The sequence below is a fragment of the Serinus canaria genome, chromosome 2 (genome assembly GCF_022539315.1).
Source record: "Serinus canaria isolate serCan28SL12 chromosome 2, serCan2020, whole genome shotgun sequence".
Taxonomy (NCBI): Eukaryota; Metazoa; Chordata; class Aves; order Passeriformes; family Fringillidae; genus Serinus; species Serinus canaria.
Window position 1 is genome coordinate 31729582 of NC_066315.1, and position 17231 is coordinate 31746812.

The 17231-nt window shown below is 41.2% G+C and overlaps 1 protein-coding gene across 1 annotated transcript in view; it reads right to left on the reverse strand.

Moving 5' to 3' along the window:
• Positions 1-334: 334 nt before the first annotated feature.
• Positions 335-17231, reverse strand: part of RAPGEF5 (Rap guanine nucleotide exchange factor 5) — a 155931-nt gene continuing 139034 nt past the window's right edge. The window contains exons 22-26 of the mRNA XM_030230825.2: positions 16934-16984; positions 15759-15846; positions 12489-12553; positions 7489-7543; positions 335-4122 (exon numbers count right to left, since the gene is read on the reverse strand). Of these exons, the coding sequence (XP_030086685.2) occupies positions 4004-4122; positions 7489-7543; positions 12489-12553; positions 15759-15846; positions 16934-16984 (378 nt within the window). The 3' untranslated portion in view covers positions 335-4003. The remainder of the gene's footprint in view (positions 4123-7488; positions 7544-12488; positions 12554-15758; positions 15847-16933; positions 16985-17231) is intronic.

The following is a 17231-nucleotide window of genomic DNA, read 5'->3' on the forward strand; positions in this document are numbered from 1 at the left end:
CTCCAGAGGATATGAAGATAGATTTACTCCTCCCCTCTCCCACAGGGACTTCTCCTGGTGGCTCGAGGTCCCTCTTTGGCTGAGCTGTGATGACAGGGCACAGCTGAGGCCCCATTAACATCATTCCTGCTTTGGAAACATTGATACCAGCAAGTCCCACTGACCAGAGACAGATGAGCAGCTCTGAAAGGGGTCACGCTCCTGAACCTCTGTGTGAGCCTGCATCCATCTCACAAATGCAGTGAGGGTCTGTGGAACTGAAGGACTGGAAGGAAAATATTCCACATAGGAACAATAAGTATGTGTGGTAGGCATAAAGGCACAGAGCCCAGACTTCATTAAGGTAGTTTTTATATTTTGAAAAGCAATATTAAAAAACACTGGAAAATGCAAGATAAACATAACAGTTGCTTCTACAAGTTTTAACCTTGTATTGCTTGGCCATTTTGACATATAAATTATTGCTTACTAGCGCTCATAAATACACGACACAATAATATGTACAGAGGCAAACAAGCATGAAATATGCAAAGGAAAACATTGGCAACATTGATTCTGGTAAATCAGATTATTTCATACATACCAGGTCTCATGATGGTGGATAACTACTAGCTGTAGTCCCTGAGAAGTCAGGTAAATACCTTGATTTGGGGGTTTCTATTTTATTACTTTTAATGCAAGCTGACACCGTTATGGCACTCAAGAGGGAACAGGCAGGTGTTCTTACCTCAGCTCATTGACTTCATCCCAGTCTTTAACAGTGTATAAGATGACAATAAATAGGCTATGCAAATAAATATTACTCTGCTAAAATGTTTAGTATTTACATCTTTTTTGTAATTTTACAGCAGCACAGGTCTTATTTCTGATAACACCCTTTCTTTTGCCACTGCTATGCAAATGAAATTTATTGCTGTTCCAGATGGTGTTGGAATCAAAAAGCTTGAGAAACAAATTTAGAGAAACAAATTTGTTTCTCAAATTTAGAGAAACATCTAAATTTGTTGCCACAAAATCCCATGTCAAAGAGGTACAAAGTGGCACAGCTCTTTCCTTTGTTCTATCTAATTACTCCTCTTAGGTACTAAAAAAAAATAAAACGAGCATGCAGAGTATTTCACCCCAGATGTGATTGTGACAAATGGAATTTACAAGATTTATGGATTTTATACCATATAACCTAATTGCACTATTGAAGGATGTAAAAAAATCTCACATTATCACCAGGGCTAGAGGCTGGGAGAGGCTGTATAGTGCTGCCCTTCCCTAATACAGGGTTTACTTCTAGTTCTCCTCCTAACTTCCACATCTTCAAACTGCTTGTCAGTCTGCAGCAAAGCTCTGCAATACTTTACTGGTGGAGTGAAAACATAGAAGAGCCTTTTTAAAATTAGACATATTAGCTACAGGTTTGGGCTGTTTACTTTTCCTTTACAGTAACAGTTCTAAGGCCCAATTCTCAACACTTAAATTGATACAGCTATGTTGGATCTTCACACCTGAAATTTAAATCTGAGTTATACAGGCCACTACAAAAACTAGTTTGCAAAGCTGTGGCAAGTTGTCTAATTAGTCACAGCAGGGATAACAAGGTTAATGCTGTCTCTGTGCCTTCAGACTGATTTTATGCCAGCTGCAAGTGGGAGACAACACCTGATTTAGTGTGAAATTACAGAGATGCAGAAAGCCAACTCCTCAGCTGGCTCAAAGCCTATTGGTATGAGTTAACCCATCCCTTTACTTCATTTTGAGTTGGCAGAGTGAGGAGTGTTCCAGGCAGGTCTGTCAGGCTTTCCAATCAAACCCTCGGCACAGAGTCATCTTTCTTCTTTTTTTCTTTTTTTCCTTTCCTTCTTTCATTTTCTTGTCTTTTATTCTTCTCCAACTCAGCTGCTGCTTCATCCATGGTAGCCACAAAAACTATCACAGAGCCAAACGCAGTGAACTGAGAAACAGCCCCACCTTCTCCCCCTGAATACCTCTGAATGCTCCCTCTCCCACAGATTTCCAGAACAACTTTGTGGACTAGATTGTTACACCACACAAGCTGAAGCATGCAGGCTGGTCTACATACAGGTTCCTAAAAATAATGCCACAGTAAAAAAAAAAATTCACAAGAGGGAGCTCAAAACCCAGGAAAGCATCCAGGTAATGCAGCTGTGTTGGGAATTCTAAGTGCTGTAGCCCTAGGAAGAACTGCAGAAACACAAGCAGCAAATTGTATCTGGTTTTTGTTCTTACACTGCAAAAAAGGAGCCCACCACAGCTAGTATTTTCATTTGAACAGTTTTGGTCTGTTTGCACAAAAAAGTTATTTACAATATGTGCAGTCACATCTACAGAAGAACATAGGAAATTTTTACTCCATGGCCAGCAAGAGTTTATTTTTTTTTCTTTTTACTGGGTAAAAAGAAGTTTTTTTTTCTTAAAAAAAATCATATAGTATTTGATAATAACAAAGTACAAGCAAATACATTTCTGAAACATCTGTTTCCTTTACAATAGATCTATACAATATTTCACAGATGGGAAAACTGAATGCATTCTACAGATTCCCCCACAGACTACATGTTAAAGCTGCTTTTTTAAAAAATCCCTTTAAACCAGAGATAACACAATTATGAAGAGCATGCTACTTCAGTATTCCCACATTTTAGTAAAGGAGCATTTTCTTGGAAGTCTTCCTTATGTGGAAAACATACAACAAGATGGGCAAGCAATGCAATGTATCCTCCCTGCTCTGTAAAGAGCCTGTCACTATGAGTGAGTCAGTGCACCAACACATGCCAAGGAGCACCCTCTGCACATTCCTGTGGCATTCACTAGGTCATCTCAGGGCAACTTCTTAGCACTGGAAACCAGGTGATGGTGGTGCTTGAGATGCAGGTCAGCTGTAGACATTACTTTAGAAATGCTGCCTCAGTACAGGCCCAGCTGCAGTACTTTTAACTACATGAGAATTGTCATGGGAAGGGCTGTGAAAGGGACAAAAGCAGTAAAGGGACCCTGATGCTGAGAGCCTGGTGTGTATGCAGGTAATTGCACTGGTACCCTAAAAGGGGCACCTTTCTGCACTTTAAAAATGACAAGCATCATGTGCAAGTTAGGTGAAGTTTTAGTTCCTGAAATGGTATTTCCAGTGGGGGGAATTAGAACTGTAGATGGATCTAGGCATTTGCCTCTGAATAGATACCAAAAAAAGCTGTAATCCAAGCTGTAAACAAAGTTCCTGCTATAATAATTTATAACACATTAACTGCAGGAGCCAGTGCTAAATCTGAGATAAACTGAAAAGGAAGAAAATAACATGTTTTCAGTACACAAACAATTGTGTCCATAAATTGCAAAGGAAGTGGATTGGCTCTTACAACATGTTTTATAAAGGATATTCTTAAAGGAGCCATAACAGAGTGAACTGTTTACTGCTGACCTCCACATCACAACGCACTCTCGAGCATCATCTGGTTGCACTGCCTCGTTATATTCCTGCTCTAGGTTGCTCACACATCTCAAATACTATGCTCCAGTGGACTCAAGGGAGCTGCACAGATTGCACATTATTTTTGGCAACAATACTTTGGCAGCCTTGAATTAGTGAGGTACATACTGTGGTGAACCGGGAATCAACCCCCTTGCGGCATGTTGCTCGCTGAAATGTTTTGCTGCTGTGACATGATGATTCCTTTCTTTCTAATACTGGCAGAATCTGCATTGAAAGCTACACTGGACCAAACAATATTTTCACAGAAACCAAGCTCCTGAGCTCAAAGGACACTGCTCCTCTGCCTCAGGTCCCAGGGAGCAGTGGGAATGGCACCAAGCTTGCCCTGCAATTCTGCGAGCAGCTCCTCTGCTGGCTCTTGCCTGATCTTCCTGCGCATGTTGTGTGAGCTACTGATAAAACTCAGTAAACCGTTCTCACAGAGGGAAGCAACATGCTTGGCATAAACATTCACTTAATCCAAAGTGCTGCAGTTACAAGGTTACATGAAGCTGTGCACGCTCAGGCTCGCGGCTCTATCCTGTGAGAGAGCTCAAACAGAGCTTGCTGGTTGTCGATGACATGCAGGTGGTGGACATATGGCTTCAGCTCGTGGTGCTCTTTCGAAGGAACTTCATTGCCTGCAAGACAGGAGAAAGGGGGTGGATCAGAAAGCTGTGCCTTGCCTGCTGCTTCTCTGTCTTCTGTCACCAAGTCACTGCTGTGCCACTTGCCAGGTGCTAGACAGCCACAGGAAAGACAGCCAGTAACCCAAAGGACTTGCTGCTTAAGTGCAATGAGTGAGGTAACAGCTAGATAGTGAAGAGGGGAGAAGGAAAAAAAAAAATAGGCAATTCTGGGCAGGCAGCATGCATAAAGGAGGGGGACATGAGGACGGCAAGAAGCTGACTCTTCCCAAGAGGAAGATTTACTTCTGCTGGCAGTACAGGCAGTCCATCCCCTGTAAGGGTGGTTCAAGGTTTCCTTTGTGCTGCTCTGGCTTGAGCAGGGGTGGGCAACCCAGTCTGAACCTTTTTAAAAATTTTAACACAGTCCACAAGACAGCAGGCCCTGGATGATTTTCTTCAGAGCTGGTGAAAGGTGACAGCGCAGCAGATGGATATGAAAGCTCTTCAAAGCTGCTCTGACAGACCCCTGTGTTTTGATATGTTAGGTTTTTGATTTCTGATCTAGTAACAGAGACAAAAGTCATGCTGTCATTTCATGGGAGTTTATGCAGTAAAAGGAATTAGCTGTGTAACAGACAATCTGAAAGGTGGCCTGAATAGCAGTTGTTCTCTGTTATAAGCTTCATGCTCAAAATGGGCTTGTATGCTCAAAATGGAACTCCCTGCCTGTGAAACCATCCAGCAGGGCTGGTACTAGCAGAGACAGAAAAAAGAAAGCCAACCCCAAGATCCTTCAATTCAGGCAGAGAAGCAACACTACTGACTTCTGGCAGATGAGCAAAGTTGGAAAGGTCCATTCATGTCATGTCCTCAATATTACCACAAATTGGAAAAAAAAAACCAAAACCTTCAAAATCCCCTGAACCAATCAGCTTAACTCATACATTTCTTCCCTCTCCTTTGTTTCATTATCATCCATCCTTCTCTCCACACTCTCCAGCTGCATGAGCAAGTTTCCAGGAATCACCAACCCCACTTGTTTCTGAAGACACCTCTGTGGTGCTGTGTGGGTAACAGGGATGTGCATGCAGCCAGTTCTGCGTGTGGCTGCTAATGGGGCTCCTGGGCAGCTGCTCTGAAGAGCCCTTGCAGAGCAGCCATCTAACTTGAGCAGTGTTGGAGAGAACAGGATAATGTGATAAATTTCTGTCAGGATACAGAGCTGACCTTTCTGTTCTGAGGGAACGGATCCCAGCAGCTGTGCTGAACAGAGTGGAAAACATTTGTATTTCTCATTAACACCTCAAATAACAAAAGCTTGAATTATGTTGTTTTCTCAGGCTGCTCTTCCTCACTTTGGAAATGCTCTTATTTGTTTTCAGGATTTAGGATTTAAATGTTATTTCCTTTAAACAGGCATTTCAGTTTTACTTGGAACCTTACCAGTTTCTAATCCAGAAACACTTTGGCTTGCAATCTTAATATACATGATACAGTTCATAAACAATAATAGTATTCCTTGCTTAGTTTTGTTTGAATTTCTTCCTACAGTGAGGTGCCTGCTGCTCTTAGGCCAATCTTTGGGAATTGATGCAGTAGAGAGATTCACATTCCTGAGAGCAAAATAAGCCCACTAGAAAAGGAAACTGTCCATAAAGTCTCAATAAATATTCAGTGAATTCATTTCATGCCTAAACGAATTTTAGGGGAAAAAAAAGTGCCCACAGGGATGTCTGTATAAGCTGCTTTTTAAATGCCAGCTTCACAATAAATCAAGTCTGTGCTAAAATAAAATAACAATTGCCTACTTCAAACTACCAGATTATATGATAAATCTCAGGTATTAACCTTGGATTTATTCTGCAAGACTTACAAAATCACTTGGAAAAATAAAAAAGGCAAAAACAAGATGAAAGATGTGCAGGGAAAGTGCAAAAAACCCTCTCATCACTGAAAGGAAACAATGAACAATGTTACTTTTCATAATGCCAAATAGGAGACGTTTTAATTTACAGAGGCATGGTTTGGATTAATCACTATTTCCTTCCATATCTGAATTAAAAGAAGGCACATCTTACTCCTTCCCCCTCTCTTCCTCTCTTACATACATTTATATATATATAATTTTATTTTTTTTTTAGAAAAATTACTTAAGAACCACAATACTGAGCAGCCTTTGTTGAAAGGTAATACTGTACATACATGTGATAATTCTATAGACCAAATGTTTAACAAAACTCTTAAAAGTACCTATTATTCTCTGTATTTGTAATTAAAATTATGATTATTATTCTTTTTGTTGGAGTCAACGCTGACAGCTGCTGAAAAGTCAGTGGAAAAAAGTTATTATTCAACTCTATTTTCCCCAAGGCTGCAGCACAGTTCTGAACTTCTCTTTGAAAAAGAGGGTTTAGTGGCCTCAATAAACGACATGTTCAGTGGGTTTGGCTTGAAAACTAACTGCTTCCTAAAGTAGTTCTTCTGTCCCCTTCCTGTATTTAACATCTCTGCAGAGAATAAGGACACTGAGAAGGAGAAAAGCAAGATTTCTCCTCTGTAAGCAGCAGAACAAAGAGAGCTGAAGTTTTCTGGCATGGTCCCTCAGGGTTGGATTCTCTAGTGGCTAATAAGGCGGAAACAACAACAAAAAAATATTTTTAAAAAAGCGAACAAAAAAACTCCTCTGTGCAGCTGAGGCACTCGCAATCCTTGCCTCCAGCATTGATCCTCCAGTGTCTAAAGCAGGCACAGCTATTTTTGCAGCTTCCACTAGAAGAGGAAACAACCCCCTCATTTCTTCCTACTCAACCACTTTCACCAAACCCACAGGATCTTCATACCTTCAAGACTTCTACAGTTTTGTGAGATGTCCTCAAGAACCCTAGACAAACAAACAATTGCTCTTGGTGAAGAGCTGAGTGAGAAGCTGCGGGGATGAGTACCATCCTTCAGCTGCTGTGAATTCCTTACCAAAACACTCAGACTGGCAGGAGACTGTGTTAAATCCTTGATAGCTGGGAAAAGCAGAAACAGCAGCATACACCAGAGGCCTCCAGATCAGCTGGCACAGATCTTACACAGATCTGTGTAAGAGATTTGAAGAGATGGCAATTTTTGCAGGAAAGTAATCTACTACAATTTGGAAGCTGTTCCTAGAAACACTATGTAAACTAAAGCAAAAACTGTGGGTTTTGCTGTGTGGATCTTCCAAAAATGATGCCTTCTCTTGCCCATTGGTTAAATAGGTTTTGACCACATTCTGTAGTAAACCTGAGCAACTGGAAAGAAAACGGGGATAAAAAGCCAAACCAAAAACTCAACAAACTCAACCTCAAGGATGTACAAAGGCAAAAGAAGTAGGAAATTTTGTCTACTCACCAAATTGGTTATTTCTGCAATGTCTCAAGGACCGAACAGTATCTGCAATCATGTGCTGCAAAGACAAAACAATAAACTTCAGTGCAAAGACCTGGGACAGATTCTGTCATTAGAAAAGCCTGAAAAATCTCCTTGCCCTATACTGAACAGCAAAAAGCAACTGTGGTAAGGTAGAAAGTGAAGACAGAAGTAGAATCTTTGCTCTTTATCTTAGTGATACCATTTGATGAAACAGGGTTAATCAGGATGTCTTATTGATATCACACAGATTAAATGAGAACAACTCCCTAGGAACTCATGGAGAGTGGTAATGAAAAATAACCAAACAATTGCTCATTCTCCTTCCAGTGACTTTTATTAAACTGAAAAGCTACAGCAAGGAAGGCCTGTGGACTGGGTGATTGCTTTGGTGGTCAACCCCAGATTTAGTGCATTATCTAAGGCATTGTGTAGTCTGCAGCCTCCCCTTCTGTCTCCACATTTGTATAATTGGACTGTAAGCCTCTTTGTGGCACAGACTGCACTCCTTAGTGTACACTTGTGTAATGCCTACCACACTCAGGCACCACTATCAGCCAGGCAAGCTCTCTGCAGCCTAACCAGCAACAAAAAAAGAGCCCACAGCCCAAATGCTGCAGAGCAAGCACCCTGACATCTCCACAGGTAGGTACCAAGTAAAACTGCCCTAACAAAAGATAGTGCTTACAGGGATAGTGGATGTTCACTTACATTAAGCAGAGGAAACAAAAGATCTAAATTCAGATTTCTCATTCAGGCTCAGATCATTGATTTATACAAAAATTGGGATTATTCACTACAAATCAGTAGAGGGAGCTTATTTTCACAATATACTACCCATAAAGTTCTTAAGCTATTACTTTTCTAAATTTTTCTGTTTCTGAGGCAATTCCTCACCAAATCTAGTAAGTAACAGAAGCAAATTGCAGTTAGCAGGAATGATCTGAAAGCTCATGCAAACAGCTGATACTCATTTTGCATCTCCCTCAAAAATTATTAGAGATGGAAAGGATGAACTGTCTTGAGCAGAGTATGTTTAAGACCAGAGTGAGGCAGAAAAGCTCATCTCTCAGCATTCTGGGAGTGGCTTACAAGGCTCCTTCACAGAAAAGCTTATCATGAGAGCACATTTAATGGAAACTTCATATTTCTTTCATCAGTAAATCAAAATAATTTTTCTTGTTACCCGCTGTGCTTCATTTGCCATGAAATTACACAATCTCTTGTGCTGATGTCCTTGCACTGATTATAATGAAGTTCTAATGAGATGATCTAGATTTCATGATCAATAATGTGAGTACTGGCAGTACTAAAACTTCCACCAGTGCTGCTGTTGTGATGTTTCCCTGCCAACACTCTCTGGTTTTGGATTTTAGAAGTCAGAAAAACCCACACATCACACATACTGTAACTCTTCGCTGTCTCTCCTTTGTAGTCAGGCACTGTCAGTGTTCATCCCAAGACTGGCTTCTGTAGGTGATGCTCTGGTGAGGGAAGAACCTCTTTGTGCAACATTTAAAGCAGAGTTGCAAATCCTCTGCCTTTAGTACCCTAATTACGAATTTCTCTCAGGTTTCAATTCTCTGGGACCCAAAAGTAATGCAGAAAGCATTACAGCCAACTATCTGCAAAGCAAATGCTATCTCCTGACTGCTTAAACAGGTGCTTGCATACTTGTTAGTGTGATAAGTAACACACATTTCTGGTGGCTTTCCAGCCCACCAGCTACCCAGGATCATTAGCACTCCTTTCACTGAGGATAGCACAGCCTCAGGCTGGGGGTTGCACAGATATTTGGGGGGGTGGGTTAAGAACACACAGCTGCAGCACACAGTCCTTACAGCTGAAGGCTCTAGGTAAGCAGGTGTTATCTAAAATGGCAGTGGCCATTGACCTGTAATAGAGTTTGTTGAAGTGTGGCTAAGACATGTCATTGCTAAGACATAGCTGAAGGCTGGGGAGGAAAACCTGAAGAAGCCACATTTAAGTGAAACTGCTAAGAAAATACCACAGAAATTCCTTGAGATGTGACCACGTAAAGTTATATTTTCATTTATTCCTTCAGATTTAGTTGAAGAAGTAGGTATACTAAATATTGATCTAACACTATAATAGACTAGATTTTACCCAAAATGTAGTTAAAATAAACCACTGCAACCCCTTCACCTTTGCTAAAGCTAGGTAACATTCCTGAAACAAGAGTCTTTTTCTTCTCTTTGCAAATTTCCTTCTTTACATTTTGAATTAACTTTGTATCCACTGCTATAATTTCATGTCAAATCAAATCCAGTCATGGTAGGACTGCTGAGTTCTAAGAATATAAAAGAAGCAGGGATTGTAGCAAGAAAGATCTTTAATAAAAGAAACTAATACAGTTGGAAAAAATAATGGTTCAGACTGACAAGTCCTCCTTCAGGTGAGATATTTAATGTAGAAATGAAATATTTCAAAATAGTGATCCAAACGGAGACACAAGAAACCATCTTTGCTTTGAAATTCATAAGTGGAAATTCTAGTCATTTATGACAGTGAGTAAGTTCCTTCCCCAAAGCAGTAATCTGCTATGGTAGAATAATTCTTTTCTTCTTTTTCTGCAACAGCAAATTTGCAGGTGAGGTTCAGTGGCTTGATCCAAATCAAGCAGGAGTCAATGTCAATCCTAATTTTTCTCAGCTAAGGCCAGAAAGTGCTCGGCACTTCAGTGTTCAGTACAGAACACCAAGGAGGACATTGTTCTTCAGGACAAAGCCCTTATAATTAGAAAAGAAACATGGACTGATGAATACGTGATCACGTGTAATGCATCTTGTGAGTTCATGGCCACTGACTAAATCCAACTGAGCCAGGATAATACCAGTGTGCAGCCCGAGTTTCCACTACACTGATATTTAAATCTCTCTTAAGCCCCCGCTTCCTAAGCTTGCACTATTGCCTGCATTCATATGCACAGGGCTGCATGAGACAGCAGGTTTCTGAGAGCGTGATCTGAATGATAACTTGGAGGAAGTGTCAATCAGAACAACTCTCACCCCACAACCATGACCTCAGCCTCTCCCCCCTTGCCATTTAAAATGCCCATTATCCATTTGAATGGAAAAGGTGAGATCTTGGCTCACTGAAGTCAATTAGCAAAGCTCCCCCTGCCTCTGGAGACACAATGGAGACAGAAAGGAAAGGGATTCTTACCCAGGAAGCCCAGCATACATTAAACATATACACGATTACACAACAAACAAACAAACAAACACAGCCTGCTAAGACTGGACAAGAATTAGGTCCTACATATTCACTAAATAAATATATAGGCAAGTGGAGGGATTTTAATAACAATTACGGGTGCATCAAGGGCTAGTTTAATTTACATGTTAATTGGATGTACTTCCAAGAGGCAATGAAGAAGAACATGCTAATGAGTTTTATGACAACACCTAAAGGTCAAACAGTTAATGGACTTGGAACAAGAAAACCTTTCATTAAATGCAAATCAGTATTCTTGTAAACTCTGCAAGAAGAAAAGGTACAGAAATCAAATAGAAAACACAAAAAAAAGGAGCTCAGGTTCAAAAGTCAGAGCCTACAGCTGCTTGCAAGTTGAAAGACAGTCTATATTATAATAGAATGTGAAAATAAGTTCAACATCTGGTTCATTAATAACTCCATGGTTCTGCGTTCATTCCCAAACAAGTGTAAACACATGGAGAAAATAGTTGGGCACAATTCTCCAACCACAGCCATCTGGAGTAACAGTCCCATGGCACACCTGGACAATTGCAAAGGACATTTTAGTTTCTTGCTCAAATACTACAGACCAACAAAAAAAAAAAATCCAATCTTCTCTAACCACTGTTCAGCTACACAGACTTTGCTTTTGAGTGCCATAGAATCAGAGATTAAGCCGAGTTGGAAGGAATCCACAAGGATCACTGAGTTCAGCTCATGGCTCTGCACAGCACCATCCCCATGAATCCCACCATGTGCCTAAGAGTGCTGTCCCAATGCTTCTTGAACTCTGTCAGGTTGGTGCTGGGACCACTTCTGTGTGGGAGCCCTTTCCAGTGCCCAAACATTCTCTGGGTGAAGAACCTTTTCCTGATATCCAACCTAAACCTCCCCTGACACAACTTCAGGTCATTCCCTCGAGTCCCGTCACTGGTCACCACAGAGAAGAGATCAGTGCCTGCCCCTGCTCTTCTCATCACAAGGAAGTTCTAGACTGCAGTGAGCTCTTCTCTAGGTTGAACAGACCAAGTGACCTCATGAAAATGTTATCAAAGAAAACCCCCCAACAAAACCAACCAACCAAAAAGCGACAACAAAAACCAAACCACCAAAAGCCAACACAAATTAGGCAACTCAAACCTCTCTCAGAAATACCATGCCAGAGTAGATGCCATATGATGCCTAGAGTGAATGTGACCAAAAATACATCATCAAGTGCCGTTATGCACAAAAGCTACAATAGTGATATTTACAGTCAGTTTAATTCGTATTTCAGGCATTATTTTCTTCCTCATTTAACACAGATCAAAAAGTTTAACTTTCATTTAAGATCCCTAAAATTACAATACCACTTGCAGGTGACAAACTAGAGAAACCTGAGGGGAAAAACAAAAAGGAAACATAATTCATAGAAAGCTGAAGCAGGAGAATTTAACTCATACGAAGCAGCCCACAAGATGATGCAATGGAATTGATGTCACTGGGTATAAATGAAACTGGAATGTGTAGCAGTGATGATGGTCATTATTGGTTTAGCCATTTTATACAGAACTAGAGGAGAAAGGAACAAGAAGAGAGAGGAGCAGAGGAAAAGGGCAGGGGAAAGAGACTTGGCTGTTTCATCCTGCTTGCTTTTTTCTACCCCTGTTTATTTCCTCCTGGTTCAGCCAGCAGAAAACCTTACAGTCTTACAGGATAAGGAAAGCAAAGTGAAGAAGAGAACACAAATGTTTTATGAAACAGGAAGGATGAAACTAGCTTACCAGCTTTTCAAAATTAACAAGGTTATCCAGAAACGTTTTATTTCCTTCATGGATGAATGTTACATCTGGAAAAAAGAAGAAAAACAATTACTATTCACAACCTCTTTTTAATGCAAATAAATAAAATTACTAAACAGCTAAAAAAAAAAAAAAAAAAAAAAGAAGAAAAAAAAAAGGAAAGTATCCCATTAAGGATTCACACAGTATCTTGTAACAGTGGAACAAAAGCCTGGCCTAATGATGACATGCAGAGATTACTAGATAACAACAATATTTACACATTGTTAAGAGTCTTTTTAAGTGGGGGCAAGGATTTCTTATTAAACCTGATCTGTGCTACTTCTGGGATGCATAATATACAGAAGATGGCTGGGAGCAGGGAAGGCATCCAGAGGGATGGCCCTGCATGGCCCAGGCTGGGACAGGTCTGTCCCTGAGCCCAGCGCTCCAGAGGGGCAGAGCTACCAGATGCTGGAGATGGCTCTGACACCCTTCACTTCCCATTTCCATTGGGACAATGACTGTGAAGTCCTCACTCAAGTGCCCAGCAGTGGACAGCCAGAGAGGTTAAACACAAGACGCCAAAGTACAAAGTACAAAGCCTAGAAATAAGCATCATGCCTAGGGAAAAACACTTTTATGTAGTGTTGTTGGAGGGAATTTTCAAAGGCAGCAAAAAGGTCAGAGGAAAAGGAAAAGGTCTATATTTGGCTCCAGGAAGAGAACTGAACACAGTGTAATGAACTGGAGGGAGGGATTATCGAGCAAAATAAATCTTGCCAAGTCAAGATATAATTAAAGCAGTAGCTCAAGGCCATTTTTCTCTGTTTTTCTAATGTGTATTAGGTCAGAAGTGAGACCTACCTTGGACATAAAGTACCAAGAATATGAATAGATTCCCTGTGGGATTGGAAGCTCTGACTTCAATAGTGCACCCTCCAGGTTACTGACAGCCCTGGCCCCAGCAGCTCTCCTGCATGGGAGGGTACCCAGGAAATCCATGAGGAGAAAATGCTGGAGGAATGAGATGGCACTCCAATATCATCACTCCTTTACAGCCACAGCCGTGGATGCCAGTGGGAGAAGGGCACACAGTGAATGGCACTAGAGTCCTTCTCAGCAGGGGTGTCAGCCTCCAGCCCAGCAGCAGATCTGTGCACCTCAGCATTTCTCCTGTCCTCACCTCTAGGACTCCCTCTGATACCCACATGGACCCCACGGTTTTGGGGGATTTCAGGAGAGGAAACCTGCAGAGAAGCTTTGTCACACACCGCCCCCACCCACCTCTACCTTCACCCTCCCTCCAAACAGCCAAGCTGATTTATTTCCTTGGGTTTCAAAGGCTCATTCTGTGCCTGAGGGGTATTTTGTAATTGCTTGGAATTGAAATGCTAAACGGCTTCAAATGCTGCTGGAAACCCGGGGCTGGGACTCTCATGGGGGGGGTGATGGAGAGTCCCTGTGCCCCTAGGGTGGCTGGGCTGGCACAGACGGGATGCCAGCCTGGACATGCAGAAAGCACAGCACATGCTGCCAAAACCTCCAGCACCTCTCCTCCCCCTGGGCTGCATCCAAAAAAGCAGAGGGAAAGGAGGGAGCACGACCCTCTGCACCTCCTCTGCAGGGGCACCCAGGGAAAGGGACACAGAAAGGACACAACTTCAGGACACAGGCAGCACTTGTGTCTGTATAAGTGCAATTAAAAACTGTCCATCACTTCTAATGAAAAACCTATACTGGAAGCAGAAATTTCCACACAGCTTTTTAAGTCATTGACAGCAAAGTGTGTATCTCTGAGGGCAGAAGGAACAGAAATTTGCTTTGCAGCCAACAACTATGAGTCTAGATAAATTCAGTGGAGCAGAAAATTGCATCTGAACTAGGTTATAAGGGTATATCACAGTATTTTATTACACATTTGAAAAATCTGCCTGATTTTCCAAAGCTGTGTCTGTGTGCTGTGAGAGCTCTGCATTTAAATTTAATTAACTTTTTAAAGGACACTCTGAAGTTATTTTTCATAATTTAGGATTTTTCTTTTTTTTCTTTAATTGAAACTACTTTTGTTCCTATTGTGATGAAATACACCAATTTGCTGAGTTATTAATGATTTCTATGTTATCCATTCCTATTTTACTGGCCTTGGAAATGACCTTAATACAAATATGCTGGATATGGAATAAATTCCATTGCACTGTGCAATATTCTGGGAATATTAGCAACCTTGGCAGCATCTCCTTATGACCCACTGTATTTAAGGACATTACTGCATTAATTTCAAAGTCTTCTTGCTATCTCCAATTAAAGTTAAAGATACCAGTGCTGTCTAGGTGCATGTTCTTACACACCAAATTGTAATGCTGTGCAAACATCATTGCTACAAGTGACTTGTGTCTGCTGCTTTTGTTTGCAGGCAAGACATACTCCAGAACACTTTAAAAATATTGATTTTGAAGCCTTGATAATTGTAACCATCTGAATTAATGCAAACTCCTTTGATGTGTGCAAAGAGGGGAAGTGTCTGGTGGCTCCCAAACTGTCACCAGCTGATCTGGAGAACTGCCTTCAAACATTTCACGGCAGCAGGTTGGAATGAACAGCCTAAAGAGAACACTTTCAGAATACAGGAATAAACAAATGAATTTGCCATGTTCAAAGACTAGGCAATTAATAATTAATGACTCCAAGACAATGGAATATTTGAAATACTTGCCACTTAATTAGCTGCCCAGCTCACTGCATTAGTAGTTGTCCTTTAAGACATTTTTTTAAAAAAATGATCTTAGATAGTAAGATTTTATTTATCTCTTTTAGACCCATAAGAGACTTGGAAATCCCCTTCTCTAAGGACAGACAGACAGGGCAGGATCTGCTTTCAGGCTGGCACCAGGGCAGGTTCATCCCAGCAAAGAAGGGAGGCATCTCCCAACAGGCATCTCAGAGCAGCAATACGACCACGGCCACTGGTCCAGGGGCCTGCAGGGCCACGCTTCTCCACTGAAGGGCATGTGGCCAAAGCAAAAGCACACAGCTCTAGCCACACTTGACAGGACTGCATGAAGTTTTAAGACCTGTGTGAAAATTGGGATCCTCCCACTGTCTTAAAAGGAAGTTGTTTATTATCCAGACCAAGTGCTACCTTGTCAATACCACTATATCTGTCACATACTCATCTTAAGAGCATCCAAAGGAAAAATCACCTTACAGAAGGTGGTTAAAATCACTTATTTCAATTAACAACAGTGAAGAGCAACCAAGCTTTAACATTACCTTTCAGAAGTAAGGGCATGAAGGGGATTTTCGGAGATTTCATTTTCTTGAATGCATCTCTGTAAGCTTTGTGATTCAGAGAGGGATCCTACAAAACCATTTGAGTAATAGACAGAAAAATCAATAGGCTATAAAAAGAGCAATTCTAAATCCATTACAGGGTTATGATCTGAACATGATTTAGATATAAAAGGTGTCTTTGGGATGCAAGGTAGCTAAAGGTTTTCTAAGCTAGCCGACATGCTAAACTGAACAGGAATGTAAACAGTGAAAGGAACAAAAGCAATTATGTTCCTCTAGATGAAGCAGTGCTAAATTGAGAGGAAACTGCAGAATAGATTCACTTGGACTGCTCTGCAATTTCCCCAGAAATTTCTATTAGCAAAATATCTTACTATATAGCACAAAATGTATCCCCAAGTGTATTGCTGATTCACTTCTTTAAAAAAAAAAAAAAAAGACAAAACAAACATCACCAAATAGCAACAAAAAAAAAATCCCAACAAAAACTGCTTTAAGATCCATGGAGCATGCTGGAGACTTTCAAAGAAAATAGGAAGTATGTTTCAGTGGCAATTGTGTAGGCAATTCAAAAAGTCATCTCAATTTCCAATGTAAACACCAGCTCACACAGAATCTTTAAAACACATTCATTTATAATGAACTCCAAGTACAGAAGCATGACAGCTGGTAAAGGCTGGATCTCCTGTTCCCCGTGCCAGGCAGTGATTTTACCATGCACCCACTTCCGCGACAGCCAGAGGAAACATTTGTTTATTCTGCTTTGATAATGCTGACAAAGACCCTCAAGCCTCAGATTCTGACATTTGTTTTTTAAAACTTGAGCTGGTCTCTTTTTCTCCTGATCTGCAGCAGATTGCTTCAGATAAAGGTTGATTAGCTACCAGGGAAAAAGAGCAGCTCCCAAACTGATGCTGGTGAAACTGCATTTGCCTCTCTCTGCCCTTCCTCCCTCTGTCAGGAACACAGCCTCTTTCCTTTTCATGTTTGCAGACCACCTCGGAGCTCTGGAGAGCCACGTGGCCTTCAGCAAATCACGGATCTGACATGACAAGTCCAGCTCCAGACAATAACAGGCAGACTCCAAATGAATTAGGAAGAAGGAAGGCAGGCAGGTGAAGCTAGCAATGTTCTGCTGCCAACACCATACTTACCGTCAAACTTTCAAGTTCAGTGAAAAGTTTCTTGAACTTCCCAGGAATTTTCTGAAGTGTGGAAACAGAGAGGAAAAGGAAAAAAACAAAGAGAATTTGATTTAGGCAGAAAAATGCTGAGGCATTTTTTTCCATGAGACTGCTCTTGGTGAAGTGCCTGCTGAAAGCACCAACAGGCACTTAACCCCAGCTCCTCAGCTCCCAGGGCCCTAATTACAGACCATGTTCAGTGCAATGCCAGCAAGGAACTGGGCCCTGCAGCCTCGTCTTGGGGACCTGCATCTTTCTTTTATGGAAA